At 52.7% G+C, this 14364-nt stretch overlaps 1 protein-coding gene across 1 annotated transcript in view; it reads left to right on the top strand.

Annotated features, from left to right (window-relative positions):
* Nucleotides 1–12765, top strand: part of Klhl25 (kelch like family member 25) — a 24133-nt gene extending 11368 nt beyond the window's left edge. Inside the window, 3 exon segments of the mRNA XM_032893405.1 lie at nt 6358–7339; nt 7341–8160; nt 12527–12765. Coding sequence (XP_032749296.1) covers nt 6369–7339; nt 7341–8136 — 1767 coding nt within the window. The 5' untranslated portion in view covers nt 6358–6368 and the 3' untranslated portion in view covers nt 8137–8160; nt 12527–12765.
* Nucleotides 12766–14364: the final 1599 nt, after the last annotated feature.

Here is a 14364-nt window from a genome sequence, read left to right as displayed (position 1 = left end):
GGGTTAACTGTGCCTGCCATCAAGCCTGAAGAGCTTGAAGAGCACAATTCAATCCATGGGATCTACATGGTTTAAGGAGGGACTAGTGTTTGTTAGCTGCTCTCTGATTTCCACATTCAAATCCTGGCACATATGTTCCCAACCCCATAGATATGAATACATAAACATTTTTAATTAAGAGTGAGCATGCAAGGCGAGGCTTGGAGAGTGTGTGGTCTTTGGGATTGGCAGAATGATCTTCACGGAAGCTAGGCTTCTAGAGATAGAAGGCAGCCCTCTCCTGGGCAATGACCAGGGATTTTAATCTCATTTGTTTTTTCTCTGTCTTGTGTATTCCTTACTCCAGGAGGCTCATAGAATTTAATATCCCGTCCAGTGTGTTCTTAATGATTCTATCTGTGGGGCCAGATTGCAGGAGGGGCAGCCTCTTTCTGAGTATCTACGTACCTGTGAGCCCTACAGCCCTACAGAGTGTTCTGTGAAGGGCGGTGCACGGTTCCCTCTCTGGCTCACTGGCTAAGTGAGGGGAAGGAAATGATTTTGTCAGACGGAGAACCTGCAAGCTCAGGTTGCTTTCCTCTGGCTGGAGTAATGGTGCTCTCCACTGGCCTTGCTCCCATCTGGCACTACAGCTGGATGTGGAGATCTGGGCCCGAGACTGGAGAGGCGAGCAGGCAGTGGCTTGTGCCAGCTGAACGACCTGCTGTCTTCCCTGACGGCCTTGAGCCCATGCTAGCTCTCATGGCTGGAAGAAGCCACTTTGCTGGAGGGGACAGCAGAAGCATGGCAGAAGCACGGCCCGGTAAACAGAACGTGGAAGACAATGGCGCATCCGCCATTCTTCTCCCAAGAATTTATCTCAGGAGAAAACAGCAATTCAGCCAAGGCAGTGAGACTTGGCTTTGAGTAAATATGAAAATATAAACCCTTCAAACACCTGAGACTGGGTTAGGAAAGCGTGTAGTGCGAGGTGGAGGTCAGCATGATGGAGTGTGAGTGATGGCTGTGAGTCTTCGTGTTTACGTGGGGTGAGGTAGTGCTGTGTGCCCAGCCCCACTGTAGCCATTTAGAAATGGTCGTCTGTACTTCACAGTAGTTGTTCTTGCTGCCTCTTCCTAAACCCTTTCACTTCCCTCCAGAATTGGCCTGTGCCATTCAGTTTAACATTTATGTACTTTGTGTGCATGTGTGTGTACATGTACTTGTGTACATGTATGTGGAGATCAGAAAGTTACTAACAAGAATTGGTTCACGTCTTCCGTCATGTAGGTTCTGGGGATCAAATTTAGGTCCTCAGACTTGGTGGCTAGCGTCTTTACCCACGGAGCCATCTTTGTGACACAAAGTTGATAGTTCAGTTGTAACCAAAGGTGACCTGCACCTTCTGATCCTGTTGCCTGTAAATTCTCTTCTGAGAGTGTCAGTGTATCGCATCCCAGGTTATGAAGTGCCGACATCACCCCAGGGCTGTTCATGTGCGAGCCCTCTGCAGACAGCTGGAGCCACAGCCTGTTATTCCTTACTTGTTTGGGTGGCGTCTGCACCATTTGCATGCCCTGTGCCTGAGGAGGCCAGGAGGAGCCACTGGAGCCACTGACACTGTAGTTATGATGGTCTGAGCTACCAAGTGAGTACGGAACTGAACACAGGGCTTCTGGTACAGCAGCCAGAGCCCTCCCCCATTACATCTGAGTACCCTGGGTCTATTGGGATGTACTTTATATGAGGAAAGAAAAGGCTGGCTTGTGTTTTGTGTGTCCTAAGAATTTTTTTTTTTTTTTGCCCTTAAGTAGCACCCAGCCTGCCCCTGCACTCACTACATGGAAATGCCAGGGTTCAGGGGTATCGTTCAGAGATTACCACCTTCAGTCTCACTCATTACTGTCGCTCTGTCCTTGATGGCAGAGCTCCTGAGTGCGTGTTGGTCTGGGCAGGACACAGGCAGAGGTGTGCACCGAGCATCTTGATTGAGCACATGGCTGGGTGTGTGGCTCCCATAGCTTTTATGTCAGGCATTGGTGAGAAGCTGGCCCATTCCACACATCCCCTCGGGTTAGTGGACAACTCTAACTGGGCAGCTGGCCCATCCTGTCCCTAAGGTAGCATTTCTGGATGCAGAAAGCAGTGACCTGAGGCAGGTCCCGACTTGACACCCAGCTCAGGATAGAAGTGAGTTCACTGCTGCTATGGATGTCTTGGGGTGCAGGACACAATTCAGTGTTACTTGGCTTCATTGGATAGAGCCTGGGGGTGGGGCAGGGCTGTTGCTCTGTGTGTAGACAGCAGTCTTGATCCCTGAGTCCAGTGACATGCCAGGCTGAGGCCTTCCTCTCCAGCCTGATTCAGGGAAGTGTGTCAGATCTCGAGTCCAATGCCTTATCTTCCCTGGCCTTGCTGTGTTGGGCTCACAGAGAAGCCAGAGCCCTGGTTCTGCGCCCGTCCCTGTGGGCCTTTGGGTAAATGTGCTAATGTCTCTGCCCGGTTTCCCAACCGGTGCAGATAGGATTGCTCTGGAGGCCGAGGCCGGATTAGATGAGGGAGCACACAGGCTGTCTACCAGCAGTTACCCTGAGCTGCGGATTCTCATCTGAGTTACATGGCAGGATAACTCCTGGCTTTCTCTGGGCAGTGAAGTTGTGGGACTGGTTTTGGCCCCTGAGCTAGGAATGGTGTGTCCTTCTGGGTCAGACTCTTAATCAGCAGTGCCACGGGTTTTCCCTCTGACCCAGTAACTGGTGGCATGGTGACAGTTCTTTGGGTCTCTGGGAGTGACCCAAAAGTGGTGTCAATAAGATGACGCTTGCCACAAGCATGTGGTTCCGCCAAGACACTGCCATCTGAGGGGTGTTGGCTGCTGCAGTGTTTCCTCACCGGTCCTGACCAAAGCAGGTTGTACTTGGGTCTCGGGATTAGAACTTGTATGTGAACTGTCCAGGAATGGTGGGCACTGGGGTGGGAGTGGAGAGACAGACAGTGTTACTTTTCCCTTCCAGAGATTTACTTTTACCTGTGTGCGTGTTTGCCAGGACCTGAAGGGATTTATTGTGTGAGGAGAGAGCAGACCAGCAGGAGGGAAGGTGGGAGGGGCAAGAGGAGCAAAGTACAAGGACCTGAGTGAGGAATGCAGTGGGGGAACTGGTATTGTTTTCATGTGTTTTTTCCCAAAGATTTACTTACTTATTTCATGCTTATTGATTGCTCTGTCTGCATGTACAGCTCCATGCCAGAAGAGGGCATCCCATCCCATTACACATGGTTGTGAGCCACCATGTGGGTGCTGGGAATTGAACTCAGGACCTCTGGAAGAGCAGCCAGTGCTCTTAACCGCTGAGCCATCTCTCCAGGCCTGACTCTTCTTTTTGTTTTTTGTTTTTGTTGTTTTTGTTTTCCTTTGTTCTTTTTTGTTTTTGTTTTTGTTTTTTCTTGAGGCAGAGTTTCTCTGTGTATCAGAGCCCTGGCTTTCCTGGACTCACTTTATAGACCGGGATGGCCTCAAACTCACAGTGATCCACCTGCCTCAGCGTCCTGAGTGCTGGAATTAGAGGTGTGCACACCACACCTGGCCTTTCTTTACATTTTTACTTACAAAATTTGTCACCACATATGACTTGTCACTTACTAGTTGGCTCCTTTCTGACCAGGATCCCCCGCTGGTCCTTTGTAGTGTTGCTTTATCCTTGGTTGGGTTTCAGAAGCCCTGACCTTTCCCTCCTGCCATGTTCTGCCCCTGGGAAGGCAGAGCTGCCCGGGGAAAGGCCCAGCTCTGTCCCAGGCCTGAACTCTTCCAGGATTTCCCTACTGTAGAACACAGCAGTCTCGATGGCACCGATCCGTGGTGAAACTGCCCAGTTCCCACCACAGTCATCCTAGAATGGGTTATCTGTTATGGAGGCTAATGTGCCCACCCTTCTTCTCTATGCTTGCCATAGGTCTATGATGGAGCTGGGTGTGGTTTTACTTGCCTGTTATCTCAGCAGCCACAGGCTGAGCATTGCATGTTTGAGGCTAGCCTGGGCTACACAGTGAAGCCCTATATTGAAAAAAGAAAGTCTGTGATCTGTGAACTTTTTGCCCATTCCAAGGCATTTCTTACCTCCCTTCCCTTCCTAAGTTCGGGTGCAGGCAAGATGGGGAGTGAGCCAGTATGGAGGCCTCACTTGTGACCTCACGGGTCTTTATGGGGTATGACGTCAGGGCCATACCCAGGAGAGGGTACCACAGCACAGCTGATCTTGACCCCAGCAGCAGATGGAAGCTAGGCTGTCCACCTGTCTGTGTTAAAGTCCTGGAAGTGGCTGTGCCCTGCCCTGTGAGGTCACGGATGAGTGTTAGCTTTCCTTCCTAGCCTTCCTGGGAAAGTCAAGGCAGGACATTTGGTGACCTGAAGAGGAATCTTTGCTTTACCCAGCCCTGCCCCTCTGGCCATTGTAGACCACAGCCATGACAGGCTGTGGGTGATATGTGGGGCAGGCAGGGCACGAAGTGTGGGCTCAGAGCCATGAAGCTGAGACGGGGACACATTGTACTGTTACTCTGCAGACTTCAGCCTTCCCAGAAGAGCCCCTTGTGGCTTGTGCCTGTGCGTGGTTCAGCCTTCAGGGGCCACCACAGACGGTGCTGAGTGAGACCCTGCCTCAAGCAAATGAAATCTTTTCATAAAAATTTGCTTTGAGTGTCATATACCCTTAACCCCACTGCTCAGGGAGCAGGGGCAAGATCTGAGTTCAGGGCCAGTCTGATCTCAAGAAAAACATCCAGTGTTAAAAAATATCCAAAATAATGTTTATTCAGCTGTGATTCACTCTATTTTAATTGCTTTTGAGACAGTGTCTTTTTTGATACAAGGTCTCTCCATGTAGCTCTGGCTGTCCCAGAACTCTGTGTAGACCAGGGTTGCCTTACTCACAGAAATGCAGTTCCACCTGTGCCTGCCTTCCAAGTGCTAATTTATTCCCTGTGCCACTGTGCTGGCTGACAAATGTGCAGCTCTCTTTACCGTTATGAGTGTGCGTACGTAAGGGTATGTGCACATGAGTGTGGGTTCCCAAGCCAGGGCTACCTGGGAACCAAGTTCAGGTCCCGCAGGAACAGCACACTGTTCTTAATGGCTGAGCTATTTCTCCAGCCCTCTTTCATATTGTGTGGGGCTTTGCCTACATATTTTGTGTCTGTTTCACGTTCATGCTCAGGGTCTGCAAGAGGGCTCCAGTGGTGGTGGGCTACCACTGGGTACTTGAAATCAAACTCAAGTCCCCTGGAAGAATAGCCAGTGTTTTAACTGCTGTGTCATCTCCTGCCTTCATTTGTACTTTTAAATGTAAAGCAGTCCTTAATCTGCAGGGAAAGGGGGTGTCTTGTTTTTGTGGCATGGGGATCTGGAAGCTAGGGTCCTGTGGGTGTCAGGCCAGCACTATTTACAGCAAGGCCCAGCTTGCATGAGTGAATAAAAGTGTTAGAAGTGTATCTAAAGGGCTGACACGGGGAGCATCTGTGTGAGCCCTGGTGTCTGAGATAACCTATGGCCCTGGCACAGCCATGGTCTTGTGTTTTATACCCAGTTAGATTCCTTTGCTTCGTGAGGGTTCTCACAAACTGTGTGTGCCACACACTGACCTCTGCTTCCAGAGAACTCTTGTGGGACTGGGAAGGTGTCCAGGCTGAGCGTCACTGCCTCGGTGTATTCTAGCACCTCAGCCTTGAAGTCCTTCCCTGCAGTTCTAGGAGTGACCTATATCCAACATACTTGAGCTAGAAACCGCAATGTGATTTTACTATAAAAATAGTACAATCATTATAAACTCTGGCTTAGGGTGTGATAGCGCACACCTTTAATACTAGTACTGGGTAGGCAGAGGCTGGCAGGTTTATTTGTCTGAGGTACACAGCTCTACTAGGGTTTGAGGTCTTGTCTCAAACCACTAAAACCAAACAAATCCACCAACAAAACAGCAATGGCCTGAGATCAGATCCCTGACTTTCTTCATTCAGGACAGTGGCAGCAACAGTTGCAGAGCAAACAGGAAGGCCCTGGCTGTTGTAAATGTAGTGTTCATCTCTTGTAACTTTGAAATGTTGTAAAGTAACTGCTTTCATTGGTACTTTATTGAGGGAAATTGGTACAGCTAGAGATGTGTGTCCAGGCAGAGCAAAGCTAGTCTCTGGGGGACCGAGTGAAGCCCAGGGCCTTCTTGCCTGCAACATCCTTGGAGATGCAGGGAGCAAGGCTTGGTTGCACGGAGCTGGACGGAGAAAAGGAAGAGGTTGGGGCACTTGGAATTGAGTGTGAAAAGGTTGCTTGCTGTCCAGAGGGCCTGTGGGCAGGAGATTTCGTACTGATCAGTGTCATTCCCCCTGCAGGTGGGTACACGATGTCAGTCAGCGTTCACGAGACCCGCAAGTCGCGGAGTAGCACAGGCTCCATGAACATCTCGGTCTTCCACAAGGCCTCGCACCCTGACTGTGTGCTGGCCCACCTCAACACTCTGCGCAAGCACTGCATGTTCACCGACGTCACTCTCTGGGCTGGCGACCGAGCCTTTCCTTGCCACCGTGCAGTCCTGGCTGCCTCCAGCCGATACTTTGAGGCCATGTTCAGCCATGGCCTTCGGGAAAGCCGGGATGATACGGTCAACTTCCAGGACAACCTGCACCCTGAGGTGCTGGAGCTGCTCCTGGACTTCGCCTACTCCTCTCGCATCGTCATCAATGAGGAGAACGCAGAGTCGCTGCTGGAGGCTGGTGACATGCTGCAGTTCCATGACGTCCGGGATGCAGCTGCCGAGTTCCTGGAGAAGAATCTTTCCCCCTCCAACTGCCTTGGCATGATGGTGCTGTCTGATGCTCACCAGTGCCGGCGGCTCTACGAGTTCTCATGCCGAATGTCCCTGGTACACTTTGAGACGGTGCGGCAGAGTGAGGACTTCAACAGTCTCTCTAGGGACACACTGTTGGACCTCATCTCCAGAGACGAGCTGGAGACTGAGGATGAGCGCGTGGTCTTTGAGGCCATCCTGCAGTGGGTGAAGCATGACCTAGAGCAGAGGAAGGCCCACCTGCCGCTGCTGCTGCGCAATGTGCGACTGGCCCTGCTGCCCTCAGACTGTCTGAAGAAAGCCGTCTCCGGAGAGGCCCTCCTCATGGCGGATGAGTGCACCAAACTCATCATAGATGAGGCCTTCCGCTGCAAGACCAAGATCTTGCTGAACGATGGCGTGGTCACCAGTCCCTTTGCCCGGCCTCGCAAGGCAGGTCACACATTGCTCATCCTGGGAGGCCAGACCTTCATGTGCGACAAGATCTACCAAGTGGACCACAAAGCCAAGGAGATTATCCCCAAGGCGATCTGCCGAGCCCCGGAAGGAGTTCAGCGCTTCAGCGATTGGTTGCAAGGTCTACGTGACTGGAGGCAGGGGCTCTGAGAACGGGGTCTCTAAGGATGTCTGGGTGTATGACACTGTCCATGAGGAATGGTCTAAGGCAGCTCCCATGCTGATTGCTCGCTTTGGCCATGGCTCAGCTGAGCTGGAAAACTGTCTCTATGTGGTAGGGGGGCATACATCCCTAGCAGGCATTTTCCCTGCCTCTCCTTCTGTCTCCCTGAAACAAGTTGAGAAATATGACCCTGGGGATAATAAGTGGACTATGGTGGCCCCAATGAGAGACGGTGTCAGCAATGCTGCTGTGGTGAGTGCCAAGCTGAAACTCTTTGTGTTTGGAGGGACCAGCATCCACCGGGACATGGTGTCCAAAGTCCAGTGTTTTGACCCCTCGGACAACCGGTGGACAATCAAGGCAGAATGTCCCCAGCCTTGGCGATACACAGCAGCTGCTGTTCTGGGCAGCCAGATTTTCATCATGGGCGGTGACACAGAGTACACAGCAGCTTCAGCATATCGCTTCGACTGTGAGACCAACCAGTGGACGCGGATTGGGGACATGACGGCCAAACGCATGTCCTGTCATGCCGTGGCTTCAGGCAACAAGCTGTATGTGGTTGGAGGCTACTTTGGGACCCAGAGGTGTAAGACCCTGGACTGCTATGACCCTACTTCAGACACATGGAACTGCATCACCACCGTGCCCTACTCTCTCATTCCCACGGCCTTTGTTAGCACCTGGAAGCATCTGCCTGCATGAAAGGCAGCTTTAGAGCCCAGCCAGGTGAGCCCTCAGGAGGGCTGGAAACCCCTCTGGCTTATCTCTGCTCTTGGTAATGATTGTCACATCTCCCAGGGAGGGTCTGATGAGCATCACAGTAATGGGATTTAGGGACAGACAGCCTCTTCATATCCTACCTCTGCTGGCACAGTTATGGGCTTGTCAGTGCGAGAGGTGTAGTATCTGTCTTCTGGGTGAGGTGTAGGGATGAAGGCCTATGTAAAGCACCAGCCATTCTGATGAAGTGAGGTGGCTGTTCTGATCCTTAGAGGGGGCTTTACCACAGAACAGGCGTCTGTGAGCCCCACTGCTGTGCTCAGTACTTTGAGTGAACTAAGTCACTCACATAAGAAAACACGAATCTGGCTGAAGAGAAGCAAGTGACACAGGTCAATAGTAGCAGAGAGCTTGGGGACAGGAAGGGACAGCAGAGTGCATTGGTGCTGCCCTTTTCAGACAGGAGGGTGCTAGGCCAGCCTGCTAGTGTGTCCTTGGGAGGGGCTGGCATGGTTAACTTGTAGGAGTCTGAGGTTTTTATGGCCAGGTCCTAGAAAAGTCAGCTCAGTACTAGCCCTTGTCTCCTGCCCCAGTTCTTTCTGGGGATGAAGCGTGGGGGATGGACTCCCATGGCCAAGGGAGAATTGGAGTGCAGGCCTGCTAAAAGTGAGGAGACCTTGTAAGAGGAGCCTCTATGCTCCCTGCTGGCCTTGTGCCTTGTGCTCCTGTGGTGGAAGGGACTGCGCTGGGAAGCATCCTCAGCCTCAGTGAACCTGAGTCAGGCTGCAGAGGGAGACAGTGCTCCTGAGCTGGGCCTGCTGTGCACTGAGCTGAGTTCAGGCTGAGTCAGGTCCTGCTGAGCCTCTACAGCTCACTTCAGGTCTAGGCATGAGCAGCTGGCTCCAAGCTGTCAGAACGGGACTCAACTCTCAAGACTTTCAGGCCCTTTTCTGCTCTCAGAGTAAGGTAGCAGTCAGTGTCTAGGTCCCTAGGGGAGCAAGATCCAGAGGATAATGGCATTCTACTAATTGTCTATTCCTGTCACTGGTGACCTGAGTACAATGTCACCTGTGAGGTGGAGTCATCTTGGGGCTAAAAGTCTCCTCATGTCCATGGCCCTATTCACCTCTGTAACCTGAACCTACTTCTGCCTCCGGAAGTGGGCAGGTGCTTTACCCTCTCCAGCAGAGGCTCTACCCTGTCGCTGTCCTGTGAGAGGGAGGGGCAGCTAGGCTGAACCTGGTCCTGCACATGATCTGCTATAGGCAGACTCAGGACCTCTTGCCACTGACACCCTGGTGGCTTGATCCTGGGCCAGAGTCTCCGTGTTCTGATCTGGGGAAAGGGAATGGAAGCTTAGACACAGTTCTCAATGCTGGGAGGTCTTTTTATGTCCCTGACCTGTCCCTACAGTTGTGACTCCCATGCGTCAAGGACAGCTAGTGACCTGAGTCCTGGACAAGCTTTAGTCACTGGCCTGCTTTGAGGTAGGAAGCTACACTCAATCCCAGTACATGTTCTTAAAATGGCGATCCCCGTGGACTTAGGCCTCCTGAGTTCTTGGGGGTCACGGCAGTCTGGCCACCAGAGCACCTTCTCCTCTATCTGGAAGGACCTGGCCTGTGTCCCCGAGGTTGATCCAGAAGTGCTCCTGTTCTCTACAGTCCTTTCCCATCAGCTTTCCGCACAGGTCAAAGGCAGACCCAGGCAGAGCAGCCCGAGAAACAGCTGCTAGGTTGCACATGCCCGTCACTCCCTGGGAGCCTCTCCACCTCTCAGTCTCCACAGCCTGTGGCTTCAATTCAGCTCCGGACCATGGCCTGTGGTATGGGAGGTGGGAAGGCCCAGTATAGGAGAGGGCCAGGCACTTACTAGAGTCAAGGCCAGAAGGGGCCAAAATGCAGCATGGCCCCCCCCTCCATGCGCACTCCTGTGAAGGGACAGTAGGGGAGTCACAGCACTAACCCATCAGCCGGGTTGTCCCCTTCCAACAACCCTCGCCCTGCTGACTCAGCCTCTGACAGGCAACCATTAGGACGGTCCCGGCGAGAAGTGCCACCATCCCTGTTCCTTGGGAGCTCCACCTGTGCCTGCTTTCTGTAGATCTACTATGTCTATCCTTATGGGCTCCAGAATAGCTGAGGGACCACCAGCAGTAGTCCCTGAAGCCCCTGCTCAGTGGCCCTGTGACTCCCTCTTGCCCCCATTCCTGCTTTCTCCATCCCAGGCATCCACTTCAAGTCTTGATGGGACACCCCTGCCACACCGCCCCCTCCCCCCACCTGGAAAGGCTCCCAGGAAGTGACAGTGCAACATACATGCCCTTTTGTCCTTTTCTTTCCCTGTGAGGCCTCCTCAAAGCTACTTACGTAGGCCCCAAGCTTCCACATTCTTCCTTGCTTCCCAACCAACCAACCTTTCACGATGGCAGACAGCTGGCTCGCTTTATTCTATCTTGATACTACCACAAAGAAACACCCAGAGCAGGACTCAGGGCCTCCTCCAGTCCTGAGAACCAGGAGGACCGCACAGGTAGACTGTATCCAGTCACAGGAGAGCGTGAGTCTACTGTTCAGCTGAAGGATTGTGTGTCACCGATGAGGAACACCAGGCTACAGAGAAGAAACTGACAGAATTAGGGGCACAGTCTAAGACCTCGGGGTGAGCCAGAGGACAGTCACTCACTGGAGCCATGACAGGAACTGGGGAGCATGGCTCCCATCAACCATTGCGCATGTAAGCATGCAGAGTGATGGGGTGGGCCCTGGTGCAACATTGTCCTTCCCTGTGACACTCTCCTGCCAGCTAGGTCTGTCTTGCAAACCCCCCAGCTGCTGGAAACCCCCCAGTCCTTGTTGTTTAGCTCTTTGTAGTAACATCGAGGCAGGACCAAGTGGGCCAGCAGTTTGCCACGGGGAGTTAAGAATCTTAGAGGATTTTAGGACTGGTAGGGACCTCAGGACCCTGCAGGAGAGGCAGCAGCCTCCCTGCCCTGCCAGTGTCTAGGACATTCAGGACCTGGGGATGACAGTATCCCTGTGGCTCTAGGAACCGTGGCAGTGCACAGAGCCTCAGTACTGACATACAGTTTTCCTCTAATGTTTGTAAACACAGAACTAAAGAAGTTCCTTGTATTGGGGGTTTCACAACTGCACACCAGCAGACAGGTTACATAGGTTTTGCTTCCTGTGGTGGCTGCATGAGGACATAGTTCCGCACGGAACCTGTGAGCCCATGAGCATCCCTAGTCAGTCAGATGGAGGCAGCATGGGCATTCCTCTCTGCCTTACGCCCCCTTGTAGCGGAGGTGCATCTAGCCCTGCACGCCTGTCTCCCCTGCCAGCCCTGCAGGCTGACTGAACTTGATCAGCTCAGATGTTAGCCTCGTCACCATCGCTCCCTAGACTCAGATGCTAAGCCACAACCTCCCTAGGGGCAACCTAGGACTGGGCTAGGATTTAGCTGGGATGCCACTGAGGTTCAGCTGTAGCAGTGACCCCCAGGAAATAAATCAGTGTTTCCTTTCTGCTTCCGGAACATCCTCCATGAAGCCTTCAGCAAGTGGGGGCTGATTCCTGAATCATCCTCTGGGCAGGTAGACAGACATCCACCATCATTTCCAAGGCAACCGTTGATGTTCCAAGTGACTGAGGATGCAGCATGGGATATGAGTTCATGGCCAAACGGACAGTCCCCCCACATTCACTACTACGTCCCAATACCCTGTCCCATGGCCTGGCATCTAGAGGTTGTGGTGAATTTTTGTCCAGGTCACAAAAGAGCATGCCTCTTGTTGTCCACAGCCTGTCACCTGCCCTTCATCCCACCCGTCTTATCTCCTGAGCCTGTCTTGTCTCACTGGTCCATGTTTGTTTACATTTTTAAAGCATCACATTTTCTCTCCAGGCCATTATGTTCCTTCTGATTTCCCCTTTCAGTCAACTCCTGTCTTCTCATCAGTTCTTCCCATACCCCACACCTGAATAAAAATAAAGATCCCAGCTCCCATCTTCACGTTAGAAGTCCCTCTCTGTCTTCAGCACTTCCTGGTGCAACCACCATGTGATTGTGATTGTGTAAGTCTGAAGTTTCTTAAGGGCAGATGCAGCCTAGGGACCTTAGCTGCATTTGTTCCTGGGTCTCCTCCTGTAGCAAAGAGGCTCCTCAGAGCCACAGACAGAGGGAACACAGTCTGCTGGGCTAGGATTTAGCTAGGATGAGAGCTACAAATGGTAGCTCTAGTTCCTCAACTGTGGAGGGCCACACTGGTAGCTGTTGCACAGCCTGAGTCCTAGCCCTGAGAGCTATTGAGTCTGGCCAGGCTAGGAGGGTAGTGTAGGCATTCATCTTCTCCCTCTGCTTTACCCCACAGCCTGTGTGCTTCTTCCTGCCTGGGCCAGAAGCTGACAGCACCAGTTCCCGGCAGCAGCAGCTCCAGCAGGCCTTACCTCTAGGCATCAAAATGAAGTTCTCCAGCGTCACCTGTACTCGGTTCCCAAAGCTGCCAGAGGCTTGTGTGGAGAGAAGCGTCCAGAGGCGTGGGCTGTCACCAGCCACCCTGGGCCAGTGGATATGACATTCACTCAAAGCCTTGAGGTCACCAGCAACCCAGGCCTGGCAGTGGCAAACAGGGAGGAGCAGGGGTCCCTTGGCCCCAGCAGCACAGCCTTTGACTGTAGGGCTGTCTGTGGGAGCTGGGGATGGTGCTCCAGTGTCCTGGACATCGGAAGCATAGTCCAGCTGAAGACATATTTTATAAGGACAGAAGCCCCAGGGTCACCCAGCCTCAGGTGGGACCCACAGGGACCATCAGCAGATGATACCAGACTGCTAGGGTCAAGAGGAAATCATCCGTGTGCCCTCTGCCAAGAATGAGCTCATCCCCCTAAGAGGTGACTTTCCGGAAGCTTCCTTAGATGTAGGGCAGATGCCTGAGACCAGTCAGACACTGCTTAGGGTTCCCCAGCAGGACTCTAGGCCCCCGAGAGCTGGTAGGGGCCTGATGCCTGCCCTCCTTAGAGGCACAGGAGAGCAGCAGGTTATACCTCCCAATGTACTGGGCTCCTTTGTGGAGACCCACCTGCCTTGTCCTGTGTCCTGTATGTCCCCTAAGAGATCAGACATGAGTTGAATGGCAGGGGGACCCCACAGTCACGGCAGTTTGCAGGGAGGTTGGATTTCTGTCATTGTGGGCCTAGCATTAAGGCTCCCATCACACCTGCTATCCTCTTCGGCCCCAGCTGACAGCCTGAGTCCTGCCTGTGTGTTCCTTGAGCTCAGATAGACGGATCCGAAGAAACTTCCCGAATGTGTTTCTCAAGGGTTCCCCCCAATGTCCCCTGCATTAGGTTTGCAGAGTCACCATCTTCTGATGCCAGTGTGGACTCCACGCTCACCCGTGTTTGTCTAGTGCTCTTGGTTTCCAGCCCAGGATGGGGAGTGTTCCATAGTGGGTGGCTTCCCATCGCTGCATCAGGATGGAGCATCCAGAGTGGGTTCTGCTCCTGACAGAAGTGGAGCCACAGTACAGACCGGTTTGGCCAGCCATCAAGCTCCTGGAAGCTCAGCCTGGTACTTAGCTGAGTGACTTAGTCACACTCTGCTCCCACCTGAGGTCCAGCTGGTTTTCCACTCCACCTCAGGGTCAGCCTTGCTGGAGGATTGCAGGCTCTTGGCCCATGGACTCTGCCACCAGGACAAATCAGTCTGCACAGCACAGAGGACCTAGCCCTGGTGCTTGCCTGAGCATGGGTGTTGCTTTTATTAGTTTCTAACTTAATAAAAGTGAGGAAGTTCTTGACCTCCTTTGGGTTCTGATGCTGCCTTGGCTATGTGAGTTCTTGATCCAGAGTCTGCCTGTTTGTGCCTGCTGCCTGTGGATTGCAGGAGGCTCTTACCTCCCACCCCACCCCATCGCCCAAGTCCCTGTGTTAAAACAGTTGCATTCAGTTGGCCAGGCTTGTGCACCATGGGACCCCAGGGGCAAGTGCCAGCCATATCAGCAATGTGAGGCTATTCATGGTTCACCCAGTGACTGTTGGGTCACAGTTTTACAAAGGGCAGTTGTTCCTCATGGTTACATTAATGCCCTATGGGCCACTGTCCTTCCATTACCCTGAACTGTAAACACAGGAGTAGGTATGTGCTGGTTAGATGCAGCTGTGTGAGTTGGGTGGTCTAGCCTGGGCACCCCTCACTCAGCATAGCCCA

This window comes from Rattus rattus, chromosome 2 (genome assembly GCF_011064425.1).
Source record: "Rattus rattus isolate New Zealand chromosome 2, Rrattus_CSIRO_v1, whole genome shotgun sequence".
NCBI lineage: Eukaryota > Metazoa > Chordata > Mammalia > Rodentia > Muridae > Rattus > Rattus rattus.
Note: the sequence above shows the minus strand (reverse complement) of the source record. Positions and strands in the feature narration are given on the sequence as shown.